Raw genomic sequence first — 12,962 nt, forward strand, 5'->3', positions numbered from 1 at the left:
TGTAAAACACTTTATTATAGTAAAACTTGCTTATCTGAATCATATTTCCATTGATAACACTTACCTTGTAAAAACATATAAATAACCCTCAATCTTTCCATGTAATTTTCGTTGTACAATTTTTGTATTATCTTTAATAAACTATACGAAGTTTTCACAGACTTGTCTTCTGTCTATTCTTCTTCCATTATCTTTTGCTAATCAAAACACACTCCATCTTACTCCATAGTTGTTTTCAATTGCTTTACGTTCTGCAGCCGTTTTAGCGTCCCTCCATTTCAATGCTTGTTCATAATTTGATTGTTTATTTCTAGGTGTCCATGATTCACAATCAACATTATCGAAACGACGTAGATTTGGTTATCCTTCTTGTCCAGGAAACTTATTGACACGTTTGTGACATGGAGCATAGGAATTAATTGCAGTAAATCCACAAGTCTTCTTCAAAGCAGATATGTCACAATTAATAGTACTCAAGGCACAACGAATAGTTCTTCCTCCAGGAGCATTAAAAGTGGGTATAACGATACCATCATAAAGTTCCGACAATTCATCTACCATTGGTCGTAGGAAATGATTTATATTTGATAAAACAAGTTCAGAGGGTTCAGGAATTAATCCAACGCATTAATCCAACAAGGATCATATTATATTTTTTGAACCGCTCATTTCTAGGAAGATTGTTGATCACCAAATATATAGCTCCAACATGATAATTCATGGTCTTTGTCGGTGTGAACCAGTCAATATTCAAGCTTAACATGAGGGAACCATCTTTTTGAATGAATAGCGTATCTTCTCCATCTTTTTTAAACTGACGAAAGTATTCACCATCAAAAATATCAAACATCATCCCTTGAACAGTACTCCTTTTTCGCCATTCTTCGATTTTTTCTTCAAACTTTGAGTGCAAAAAGAATTTTTCTAGAGTTGCCTTAACTGAACTATAAGCATAGCTGTTGTTTATATAATGATGTATTACATAATATCTTATAATATACAAATCAGAGTCATGAAGAACCGAATGATATTATAGTTATTAGTTATACACTTTATGCATACAATATTATTTGATTTCAGTTTATAAGACATTCTTGTGATGAGAAAAAATAATGTTATAATAAATACTAACTCTACAAAATAATGATAAGAAAAACATAGTGTAAGGAGTTATTAATGATAAAGATATATGAATTATAGATTATACCTATTAGTTATATATATATGCATTATTATTTAATATTGTCTAAAATACTAATTTATAAATATAATCGTATACTATCTATGAGAACTCTATTCTAATTGAATACACCATATAATATAATGAAATTTATTTAAGTAGTACATTGAGGAATGAATATAATATAAAGAAGCTGATTAGAATATAAATCTATATATCAAAAGTGTCTTTCCTATATCATTCACAAGTATGAACAAACGATATTTTATTATTTTGTTTCAAGAAAAATAACCGGCTAGATCAAGCACCAATAATTTAATATTTATTAGAGTTAACTGAGATTAATTCTCAGTCAGGGCAAAGACTAGAGCTCAAACACAATAATTTTAATTATTCTATGGGAAAATATTCTTCTTTCAAGATATCTGCACTCTGTTCCTGTCGCGAAGTAACCCGTTCTCCACAAGATATAAATAAGGATCTATTTTGTACTTATCTTTGAGAAATTCAGTTTTTTAAGTTTTAAGTTTTTTTTTATTTTTTTTTTTGATAATAAAAGTTTTATACAAAGTTTTCATAGATTTATTCTGTCTTCTCTTTTATTTTTACCTTACCAACAATGTGCATATGAGGTGCATGTGAGCATGTGGCATGTGAGCATGTAAAAGTTCATTTTGATTGATTTTTCGATATTTTTCATTTCATTTAGGGTTTGGGTTTAGGGTTTACCGAGATGTAACCAAACAAGAGACCATCATACGCAACGAGATCATTCACTTTTTGTAATTAGTGTGGTGAGAATAGGTAGAATCATTATGCACTGTTTCCCCCTCGTTTCGGTGTTTAAAATTTAAAACGCCGACAAAATTTGTATTTTTTGAATTTGCGAAAAAAATTGTGCTTTTGTCACTCTCATAAGATGTCATCCTATCACAGATAGTGTTTGTTTGTGTAACTAAAATAAAAGATGATTTTCTGTGGGGAAATGGAGTTAGGTAGGTAGTAGTTGAGGATAATGTAAGCATTTAAACTTTACCAATACCAGTTGGGTAGTAAAAAGTAGAGCAGACTTCTATTTTTCTATTTTTTAAATGAACCAATATTTTTGTACATGACTACTCTGCAAAATACTCCCCCATCCACTATCTAACTCTAGTTACGCAAACACACATTATGTATGATAGGATGACTTTAATAAGTAATAAAGTTAATCCTATGTTTGTTTTTAACTTACTTAATGGAAAGAGGTTAATTTAAAGCAAGTCAGTATCCAGAACGTTCAATCTGTTTTTCGTTTTAAAAGCTACAAGCATCTTTTATGTCGCTTTAAACCAAAGATTAGTAGAGAAGAAAAGTTAAAAAAAAATATTGGATACGTAATCGTTGCTAGCATTTGAGTTTCAAATGAGTCTTAAAAAATGATGATGTCGTTTAAAATAATCGTTTGTCAACCAAAATTGGTTAAAAAATGTATTTTTTTTTCTTTTTTGTTAGTATTAACCATTAATTACATTATGGAGAATATTGATATAGAGAAAAAAGAAAGTCAATTGAGTTCTCAAGCTCAGTGGTGCCTTGATAACAAAAAAGATCTATCCCTGAAAAAATTTGTTGAGCATTATAAGCTAACGAGTCGGCACTATGCCTCTTCAAAATACATAAATATTATTAACAGGTATCTTATTGATGACCAGAAACGGCTCTTATCAGAATATAATATTTGGAAACATTCAGAAAATAGTGCAAGATTTTGGACAGGCGTAAAAAGAAGGAAAGCACAGGCAAAAGCTCACGCAGGCGCAGTAGAATACGTTGATAACATTATAAATAAAAAAATCAATCAACTATGCAAAGGTATACATAAAACACACGCTGTTGCAGATATTGTTGTCAACGAAAATGAAAATGTACTAAAATTAAATACTAAAACTTCTCAAGCAAGCGAAAAATAAGTATTAGATTCTTCTTCTTACAATAAAAATCAATATTATACTGAATTACAAGCTAATAAAATTTTTAATTACCACGAATACTTATCACGTTTTGAAACTGAACAAGATAGAAACATGTATGAATTATTTGATATTTATGAAGCCGAAGCAACCGAAGTATCATCAAATGTTGGACTTATGAAAATAGAGACTCATCTTCATGAAATCCTTTCTCTCACAAATATAATGTTGTTAGCACCTAATCAGCATAGCGAACTACTTATAGAGGTTTTTTCTGTAGATACTCTTAATCTATTACATCAAAGCCTTTTAAACCATATAAAGGATAACAAAAGAGAGACAAGTACTACTAATGACAAATTTGATGAAATAATAATAAAAATGTCAAGAGTTATTCAAGCCGTAGATGATAATGAAATGACAAGAAGTGATGCGGAATTGGATTTGTTGAATTTCGCCAGAAGCCAAAACTATTACTTATCAAGAATGATTAAAGGTGTTAACAATGCGTAAGTGTATCTAAAAAAAAACAATACTTACATGCCACTAACTTACTTTACAAATAAATAGATTAGAAAAGTTACCTTCAAATGTTATTAAAAACGCAGCTTCTATCTCGGAAAATGAGCTCTTTAACACATACTTTGATCCCATTCTCTCCTCAATAATATCTGATCCTGGAAAAAACACTATTTTAAATGCAAAAGATAAGGAAAGAGAAAATAGAAAAGACAAGTCTATGAAAACTCTGTATAGTTTATTAGAAGAAAAAATAATACAAAAATTGTTCCCAGAAAAATAATATGGAAAAATGACAAGAGCTATTTATATGGTTTTTACAACGTAAGTAATATTAATAGAAGTATGGTTTTAATAAGTGAATACTGCTATAATAAAGACTTTATACACAAATATTGTCTCCAAATAATTCTGCATGGACTATGCACATTTTTGCCGGAGCTGTCGCAATTACTAAAAATATTCCTAATTATTGTTTCTGGGTTAATATTAATTTACAGCGAGTACTCCACCTCTAACAATGCTAATTATGTATGCGCTACAGTTATTATTATCCTCTGAGATATTATTACATAACAGTATTCAACATTATAGCTGTATATATAATATGATAATATGTATGACTTATATAAATAACTATGTAATTGAATATAACACTCATAATTCTATTTAAATCTTATTATTACATAATTTAATAATAGTATTCTGTGAAGTACAATACACTAGTCTTATTTGAATACCCTGTTTACTATTTAAATAAATAATGATTTATTTCTATTGACTCAGTTGTAAAGACAAGTACAATCATAACAAACAATAATAGAAAAAGATATATTTTTAGATGTACAACTTCTATTAATTATTTCTCTATACAAAGGTAAATATACTTAATATGTTTATAGATAGGATTACTATAGAAATGTATCATATGTTCTATTATAACTATTTATCTCATTAAATTAAGCTACAAATCTTACAACTACGAAATTTTATCACAAATTTAAAAAGCAACTTCTGTTGATATGAAAATTAAAAAATTGTCTGAGTTTAAAAATTAAATCTCCGATGGATCAAGAAGTCTGGAAGGAGAGAAAAATATCGCATCAATTTTTTGTATTTTCAAACTTGTCTTTCTAATTTAAACTCAGACAATGTTAGTGTTATAGTTGTTATAAAACAAGCTCTGTATATAAGCATAAGTAGTATTATAAAAGATAGATTACATAACACAGAATAAACTATAAACCTGACTGTATGATAAAACATAACATATGTGATATTTCTTTTTAAAATATCAAATAAAAAATATTAGAAAATAAAAAATAATATTAAGACAAAAAGAGTCAATGAGACCGAACAATAGTTCTAAAGTCAATTATTTTATTTATGAATTTAAATTGATGGGGGTATTTATAAGAATTGTTAAAGAAGTTTGAGGATGAAATGTGAATCAGAAAAGTGTTAGTTACGACTGAGCAAGGTAAATTGTTGACAATGAAGTGTTAGTGATTTTAATATTATTAAATGGGGCGGATCAAGAGAGAATTCGGATAGAATTTTTTAGATAAATTTATGATCCGCATGTTTGATCATAAAACATGCCATTATAAGTCAGCTCATAACAGGATCATTGTCTTGTTGAAGAATTACATCTTTCTTACAAAGGCCATAATCCTTGAGCGTCTCCATAAAGTCACCTTTTAATATTTCACAATATAATTGTGAGTCCATCCCACCCTCAATTTTTGCAATAAAACCAGGACCATGTTGCGTGAAACAACTCCATAACATTGAGCTTCCACCCCTCCCACCTTTGTACTTAAAGTTGACATTATGGTCTTTTAGAGGTTTACCCTTTTTAGCCCATGTCCAATGCTTTCCATCTGAACCCAAACGATTGATTTTTGTTTCGTCACTAAAGACGACCTTTTTCCAATCCTCACCCGTCCAGTTTCTATGAGTTTTGGCCCATTTTAGACGGTTTCGTCCACGCTCATTCGTCAATGGTAATGCAGATTTCTTAATCTTCGAATCAAAGTCGGACGATTTTAGGAATCTGCGAATGGTTTGCGCGGAAATATCATACCCTTGACCATGTAAGTTCCGGGCAGCGTCCACTGCAGTGATAAAATGACCAGTATAAAAAGATCGCGCAATCCATCTTCCAAGTAATGGGCTAATCTTCTTTGGTCTACCTTCTTTTACGTTAATCTCAATTTGATTCTCTTTGGCAATTCTACCAATTGTCCTAGTTGACACGCCCATTGTCTTAAAAATATCTCTATAAGACTCCTTAGCATTAAGTTTTTGCTAAAATATCCATCTTTTTATCGTAAGAGATTGGTCTCCTTCTATTGTATGTGATTGATCCATGTGCTAATGGGAATAATGCAGAGATGTTGTTCAAATTAGTAAAGAATTTGAGGAAATAACAATATTAAATAGGAAGTAAGCCTTTTTGTTAATTCAATAATGATCTTCAATGATTCAAAATAAAAAAATAAAAAATAAAAATCTGCATAGCTTGACATTGCTTAACAAAAAAAAAAAAAAAAAAAAAAAAAAAAAAAAATAGAAAAGCGAGCTACTAACATTTACAATTCATTGTACCATGAATGACAAGAAGCAGATATGATATTTATCGAGTTAATAAACGCCGTAGCTTGTCAAGGGCTGCAGGAATAATATGAAACCAATATGTAAATGCTGCTACCAAAAACATCAATGATATTTCTGCAAATATGCTTAATGGACACACTAGACCTCCCCATCCTTTCTGTCGCCTTTCTTGCCGAATTTAACCTTTTCAGTTTCAATAACTCTGTTTTATACACAGTTTTCTTTGGCTTCCGTTAAAGGATATAGATTTTTTTTTCAGGTGAATGCCTGGATTATACTTTTACTTTGTCCAAAAGATAACATTGTTTCGTCTCAATTTTTTTTTTCCTTTGTCTGAATTTAAATTTTACTTGGTTCAACTTAATTCAAAGTATAGAATCTGTTGGTAATCACCTCCTTCCCCTCACTTTTTTTTTTCTTTTTTACAGGGTCATTTTTTTTATTAAAAAAAAAAAGAAAAATGTTGAATATCACAAAATGGAGATTATCAAGTTGTAGGAACTTTTCAACAAGTTGTAGTATACACTATGCGAAAAAGAAAGCAGTAAATAATAAAAAATCATCATCATCAACAATAGAGAAAGCAGCCAATAAAGTTATTTTAGGCAGACCTTCAAATAATCTTCGAGTTGGTATTGTTGGTTTACCAAATATCGGGTATAAAAGAATTTTATTTTTTTTATGAATGATGTGTGTTTTGAGACATGGGGTTTTATTTGTTTATTTATTCTTATTAAAAATAGGAAATCGACCTTATTTAATACACTTACAAATAGTAGTGTACCTGCAGAAAATTATCCATTTTGTACGATTGATCCATCAGAAGCCAGAGTACAAGTGCCAGATGACAGATTTGATTGGTTAGTGAAAACATATCAACCAAAGAAAATCACACCTGCCCATGTAAATAAATAAATAAATGCAAATGAAAGAAAAGAGATAGTAGGAAAAAAAAACAAAAAAAGAAAAAAAAAACTAATATTATATAGTTGACAGTAGTGGATATTGCAGGACTTGTACGTGGTGCATCACAAGGAGCTGGACTTGGTAATGCTTTTCTTTCTAATGTGTCCTCTGTAGACGCTATTTACCATTTAGTTCGAGTCTTTGAAAACGATGACATTACTCATGTAGAAGAGAATAAAGTGGATCCTATTCGAGACTTGAATATTATTCAAAACGAACTAAGAATTAAGGATGAAGAAATGCTGGAACGTAATTTAAATGAATTAACTAAACTTAGCAAGCATTCCGATTTAAAGAGGAATCAACCGTTGAGCATTAAAGAAGAGCTAGAGATTGTTGAAAAAGTAGCAGAATTTATGTCAAAGGGAAATAAAGATGTTCGAAAAGGAGAATGGACAGCAACCGAAGTTAATGTCATTAATGGACTTCATTTATTAACAGCCAAGCCGATGATTTATCTTTGTAATATGAGTGAAGAAGAATATTTAAGTGGAGAAGAAAATAAATGGATGGCGAAAGTTAAAGAATGGATAGAAGAGAACAATAAAGGAGATTTAATTATTCCAGTTTCAGTCTCTTTAGAATCCAAATTAGTAATGTCAACACATACTGAAGAAAAGAGAAAATCACAGTTATCCAACATTATTTTAGCAGGTTATAAAGCATTGGATTTAATTCACTATTTTACTTGCGGGGAACAAGAAGTGAGGGCATGGACGATTAGAGTAAGAAATAGACGTACATAAATCATCTGAGATAGCTAACTAACGTGTTCATTCTCCTTTTTGCTTTATAAAAGAATAATACAAAGGCGCCTCAAGCAGCAGGAATCATTCAGTAAGAGAAGAAGCATCTTAATAAGGTTTATTACTCACTTTATATAAATAGTTCTGATTTTGAAAGAGGTTTCATTTCTGCAGATATCATGAAATTTAATGATCTAAAACAACTAGGATCAGAGAATGCAGTAAAAGCGGCTGGTAAACATTATCAAAAGGGAAAAGAATATACAATGGAAGATGGAGACATTGCTCATTTTAAGGTAATAAATATGATTTTATTACGTAATATCCCTATTAATTTTCATATAATTATGTATCTATCCATATCTACTCTAGTTTAATGGTAAGTTGTTAAATAATAATAATAAACCAAGAAGAGTCAATATTAATCTATTCATCATGATTTATAGTAACTAATAAGAAAAAATAATATTAAAATGACGTTATAAAAATACATTCTAGAGTTACACATCACATAAATGTGTATTTTTTTTTATAATAAAATTATGAAAGCCTATTTTTTTTTTTTTTTTTTTTTTTTTTAGTTTTATTTTTCCGTTTTTATTTATTTATTTATTTATTTTTTTTTCCTCAGTATTTGTCATTTTATTAATATTATTATTATTATTCATGTTACAAGAATATCCAACACAAATACAACCCAAGTCATCTTCAACAAGAGGAACTCAAGATTCATTACAACAAGAATCAGACACATCTACCAATAAAGTAGATGCAGAGGCTAGTCGCATTCTTATTGACTTGGCTAACCAAGGTATATAATTATTATTTATTCTATTTTACATATCATATTTATATAATTATTAGGTACAAATGATAACACTCATAATGTGATAATGTCAAATAAAATACACAATAAAGGTAGTAAATAGTTTATTTTTTATTGTTTTTATTATTATTTTATTTTATTCTATTTTATTTTTATTTTATTTTATTTTATTTTATTTTTCAGTCTAAATATAACTTTATTTAGCTAAAGTGAAGAAGCATAGTTATCAACTACAATCAGATCCTATCATGTTATTAGCTGCTGCTGCTGCAGTTATTGACAAGGAAAGTAATAATAAAGATGATTATAAAGGCGGTAGTCGAGTTTATGAACGAAGAGAAATTCAATTAAATAGTAGACAACAAGGTATTCTATGAGATGGACCTATATGCAGTTTTATTGAACTTTAAAATTATAGGCAGTTTAAAGAGGAAATCATATACATATGGTGTCAATAGTAATTCAAAATCATCTCTTTTTCAACATCGTCGACATAGTGAGAAACGTCATTATTATCAGAGAGGTTCGATATCAACACAAGATAACACGTGGTCACCTTTAAGAAAAGATGAAGAAGTAGTAGTAGTAGAAGGGGTACATATTAGATATACATTGCATTTATATAACCCTAATCCATATACATATATATAAAAGGCTAAAGGGAGTTCACATAACAAGACAACTACAACATTTTCATGGCAATTTTTATCCATGGTAATGATATATTAAGCCTCATCCTACTATTAAATATTGATAGTCTATCCATGTATATATATATCTATTTATACAGAAACAAAATCCACGTATAAAACGAAATGCAATGCATGCATATATTACATATATGATATATACTGACATGGCTCAAGAGCAACAAAGACGTTCTATGGTATATATGATTAAATATTGACACAGATAGTATTCTATATTTACATAATATACCAAATTAGAAAGTAGAAGAGAATACAATCTATAATACTCCATCTTCCGATTGGCTTAATAATAATTCATCTATTACTATGCAGTCCTATAGATTACCTCCTTCTCCTCGACAAAAACGACATGATTCGCCTCCGACAGAGTCTATTATGGGTCGACCCTTAACTGATTTCTTATTTGAAAGGAATAACACTAGATCAAAAACCATTCTACCTCTTCCACAACAACAGCAGCAACAACAACAACAACAGACGACAACTGCTAGTTTCTTTTAAAACTTTCCAATTATGTATAAAAGAAGGTGATACCGAAAGAATAAAATATTCGTGTTACCAATCAAAAAAGGGTACATATCCTCTTTATGAAAAAAAAAAAGTAAAATAAAATAAAAGAAAAATCATGAAAAGAAAAAGAAAAAGAAGGAAAGAAAGAAAGAAAGAAAAAAAAGAGAAAAAGTAAATAATTCGACAATGTAAGTAAACAGTTTCATGCTTGCCATGTTTCAACATGAAACCTTAATGTGTATTTATTCTTTTTTTTTTTTTTTTTTTTTTTTTTTTTTTTTTTTTTTTTTTTTTTAAGCCCATTTTTTTTGTAACCTTTCATCGGCCCCTTTAGTGATTCCTTTCACACACAACACAACACAATACAATACAACGCCCCCACCTCTCTCTCTTTCTCTCTCTTTTTGCAAGTATTTATATACACACACACCTTTTTTTTTTTTGTTCTTTTTTCTTTTTTCCTTTACACATACTTTTCTTTTTTTTTTCCCTTTACACACATTTATATAAATAAATAAATAAATAAAAATTAGTATATATAAAAAGGGACTAAGAAATTTGTATAAACTTTTCGTCATCACACTCAAGACAAAAAAGAAGTGAATGAGTTCATAATGAGTACATCACCTACTTTATTCAATACTTCAAGTTCTTCAGCTTCAACTAGACTAGCTACACCACCTCAAAAAATCATGGATACCCAACCACATATTATTATAAAATCATCTGCAAATACTACCAACTATCATTCTTCATCAGCTACTATCATCACAACACCCACAAGGAAAAACATTATTCATAAACAATCTGAGCAACAGAAACAACTTTCTAATAAAAATACACTTAAAAAGGTATTTTTATTTTATTTTTTTTGTACCTTAAAAAAAAATAACTCACCCATTTTTTATTTTTTATTTTTTTTTATCTTTTTCAGGCACCATGGCGTGTACCTGGTAATAAATTTGAAATACCAGATATTATTAAAGAAGAATGGGAAAAGAGACAAAATAAAATCAAACAAAATGATAAACAACAACAACAACAACAAAAAAAGAAAACGATTGATGTAATAGATAATAAAAATCAATTTCAAATTAAAGTAAAATATAACATGTAAAAAAAAAAAAAAAAAAAAAAAAAAAAAAAAAAAAAAAAAAAAAAAAAAAAAAAAGCAAGAAAAAAAAAGGATTTCATACAATTTTATTAAGATTTAATTCTTTCTTTCAAATCATGATTAGAAACGATGGATTCCAGTAGGTAAATCGCCAGATATCTTACCAATGCCTCCTCCTATCTTAAAAGCGAAACGTAAATTACATGCTGAGTTTGATGCTAAACTTCGGAAGGTACTTCCCGGATCAAAAATTATGGAAACAGACCCAAATGAAGAATTTGATAATATTCGTCAAGTTGGCAGTGGGTAAAAAAATAAGCAATTGATTTTTTATATGTTGTGTTACCTATTTATTTTATTTTATTTTATTATAGAGCAAATGGTGCTGTCATACGTGCAACCAAAATATCGAATAAAACACATGTAGCGATTAAACGTTGTTATATTGAAGATCATGATATTCCTCATCATGCTTATATTCTTAGAGAATTACGTATCATGGGTCGTTTAGAACATCCAAATCTAGTTAAATTAACAGAAGCTTGTCTTTGGAGTGATCATCTTTGGATGTGTATGGAACTCATGTCTTGTTCTGTCTTTAATTTATTATTCCATACTTCGGTTGGTCTTAATGAAGGAAATACAATTCGTATTGCTAAAGAGGTATTTCTATTCTTATCAATTTTCTTTTTTGTAACAAAGAAGATGTCATTAACGAAATTATGTACATCTAGTGCTTAAAAGGTTTAATTTATTTACATTCAAATAATTATATGCATCGTGATATTAAATGTGAAAATATCCTTTTAAATCGAAATGGTCAAGTTAAATTAGGTAAAACAGTGAAACAATAAGTAAAAAAAAAAGAAAGAAAGAAAAAGGGTAGCTTATTGATATTCAAAAAAAAAAATGTATATAGCTGATTTCGGTTTAGCTACTCCATCAAAAAGAGAAAATACAGCACGTTTAGGAACTGCCAAGGTTTGTAAAAAAAACAAAAAAAAAATGGATATATATAATTTAAATAGATTTATTCAAACACATCTATATTTATATTATTAGTGGATGGCGCCTGAAGTTGTGTTAGAAGAACCTTATAAAGCAAATGTCGATACCTGGTCTCTTGGAGTTACAATGATTGAAATGATGGACCGTGTACCGCCACTTTATTATCTTGAAGATACGGGTGATATTTATGCTGAAATTATTTATGGTGGTTCACCTAATTTTCATTTTACAAAGCCTTCTAAAAGTATGACTCAACTAGTTCAATGGATGTTGACTCATAACAGTATTATTCGTCCATACCCTCAAGCTGTATTAAAAGTAAGTCTTTTTCTTCTTTTAAGGATTTCACTTTATCTTTAATATGTACATATCTTTTTTTTTTAAAAAATAGAAAATAAATTCAGAAATCAAACACGGTAATCTTAGATGCACAAGGCAAAAAGATTTAGCACGTTTAGTATGTCAAGTATTCCCTGATTCCCTCGATTAACTTTATTGTATAATTGACAGTTTTTTATTTCTCCACAACATATCTCCTTATTATTGATTATTATTTATTGTTTAAACCATTTGCTTTTTCTTTATTCCCCCCACCCACCCTCTGCCTCTTCTCCTTTTCTCTCTCTCTCTCTCTCTTTACATATATCATTTCTTGTGTTATTAATTAAAAAGAATAAAACGAAAGTTACCATGCATAAAACAAGCAGCTTCTTATGAGTGCTGTACAACCGTATCTTCTTCTTCTTCTTCTCTTTACAATTACTATTTTGTGTATCCAAAATGTATCCTAACACATACATAAACGATGTAAC

The 12,962-nt window shown here is 29.0% G+C and overlaps 4 protein-coding genes across 4 annotated transcripts; all 4 read left to right on the top strand.

The window, feature by feature from the left end:
- Positions 1-2,686: 2,686 nt before the first annotated feature.
- Positions 2,687-3,934, top strand: BX663DRAFT_562340 (uncharacterized protein; the record flags this gene model as incomplete). The annotated part of the gene is made up of 3 exons (XM_051531968.1): positions 2,687-3,034; positions 3,140-3,641; positions 3,703-3,934. The coding sequence occupies exons 1-3, from the start codon at positions 2,695-2,697 to the stop codon at positions 3,932-3,934; spliced, it is 1,074 nt and encodes a 357-aa protein (XP_051381422.1). The 5' UTR covers positions 2,687-2,694.
- A 2,737-nt stretch (positions 3,935-6,671) lies between these two features.
- On the top strand, positions 6,672-8,513 carry BX663DRAFT_456949 (GTP-binding protein YchF). Its single transcript, XM_051523873.1, has 7 exons — positions 6,672-6,927; positions 7,014-7,173; positions 7,260-7,961; positions 8,036-8,073; positions 8,125-8,278; positions 8,355-8,361; positions 8,429-8,513. The coding sequence occupies exons 1-7, from the start codon at positions 6,731-6,733 to the stop codon at positions 8,446-8,448; spliced, it is 1,278 nt and encodes a 425-aa protein (XP_051381423.1). The 5' UTR covers positions 6,672-6,730; the 3' UTR covers positions 8,449-8,513.
- A 71-nt stretch (positions 8,514-8,584) lies between these two features.
- Positions 8,585-10,045, top strand: BX663DRAFT_514409 (uncharacterized protein). Its single transcript, XM_051528309.1, has 6 exons — positions 8,585-8,793; positions 8,847-8,900; positions 9,013-9,174; positions 9,227-9,402; positions 9,463-9,522; positions 9,599-10,045. The coding sequence occupies exons 1-6, from the start codon at positions 8,649-8,651 to the stop codon at positions 9,713-9,715; spliced, it is 714 nt and encodes a 237-aa protein (XP_051381424.1). The 5' UTR covers positions 8,585-8,648; the 3' UTR covers positions 9,716-10,045.
- A 419-nt stretch (positions 10,046-10,464) lies between these two features.
- Positions 10,465-12,850, top strand: BX663DRAFT_514414 (kinase-like domain-containing protein). The gene is made up of 7 exons (XM_051528310.1): positions 10,465-10,879; positions 10,963-11,127; positions 11,267-11,448; positions 11,517-11,805; positions 11,877-11,976; positions 12,062-12,123; positions 12,205-12,850. Exons 1-7 carry the CDS (start codon positions 10,643-10,645, stop codon positions 12,508-12,510), a joined length of 1,341 nt encoding a protein of 446 aa, XP_051381425.1. The 5' UTR covers positions 10,465-10,642; the 3' UTR covers positions 12,511-12,850.
- The last annotated feature ends 112 nt before the right edge of the window (positions 12,851-12,962 follow it).

Source organism: Cokeromyces recurvatus (assembly GCF_025118155.1).
Source record: "Cokeromyces recurvatus strain NRRL 2243 chromosome Unknown BX663scaffold_18, whole genome shotgun sequence".
Classification (NCBI taxonomy): Eukaryota; Fungi; Mucoromycota; class Mucoromycetes; order Mucorales; family Mucoraceae; genus Cokeromyces; species Cokeromyces recurvatus.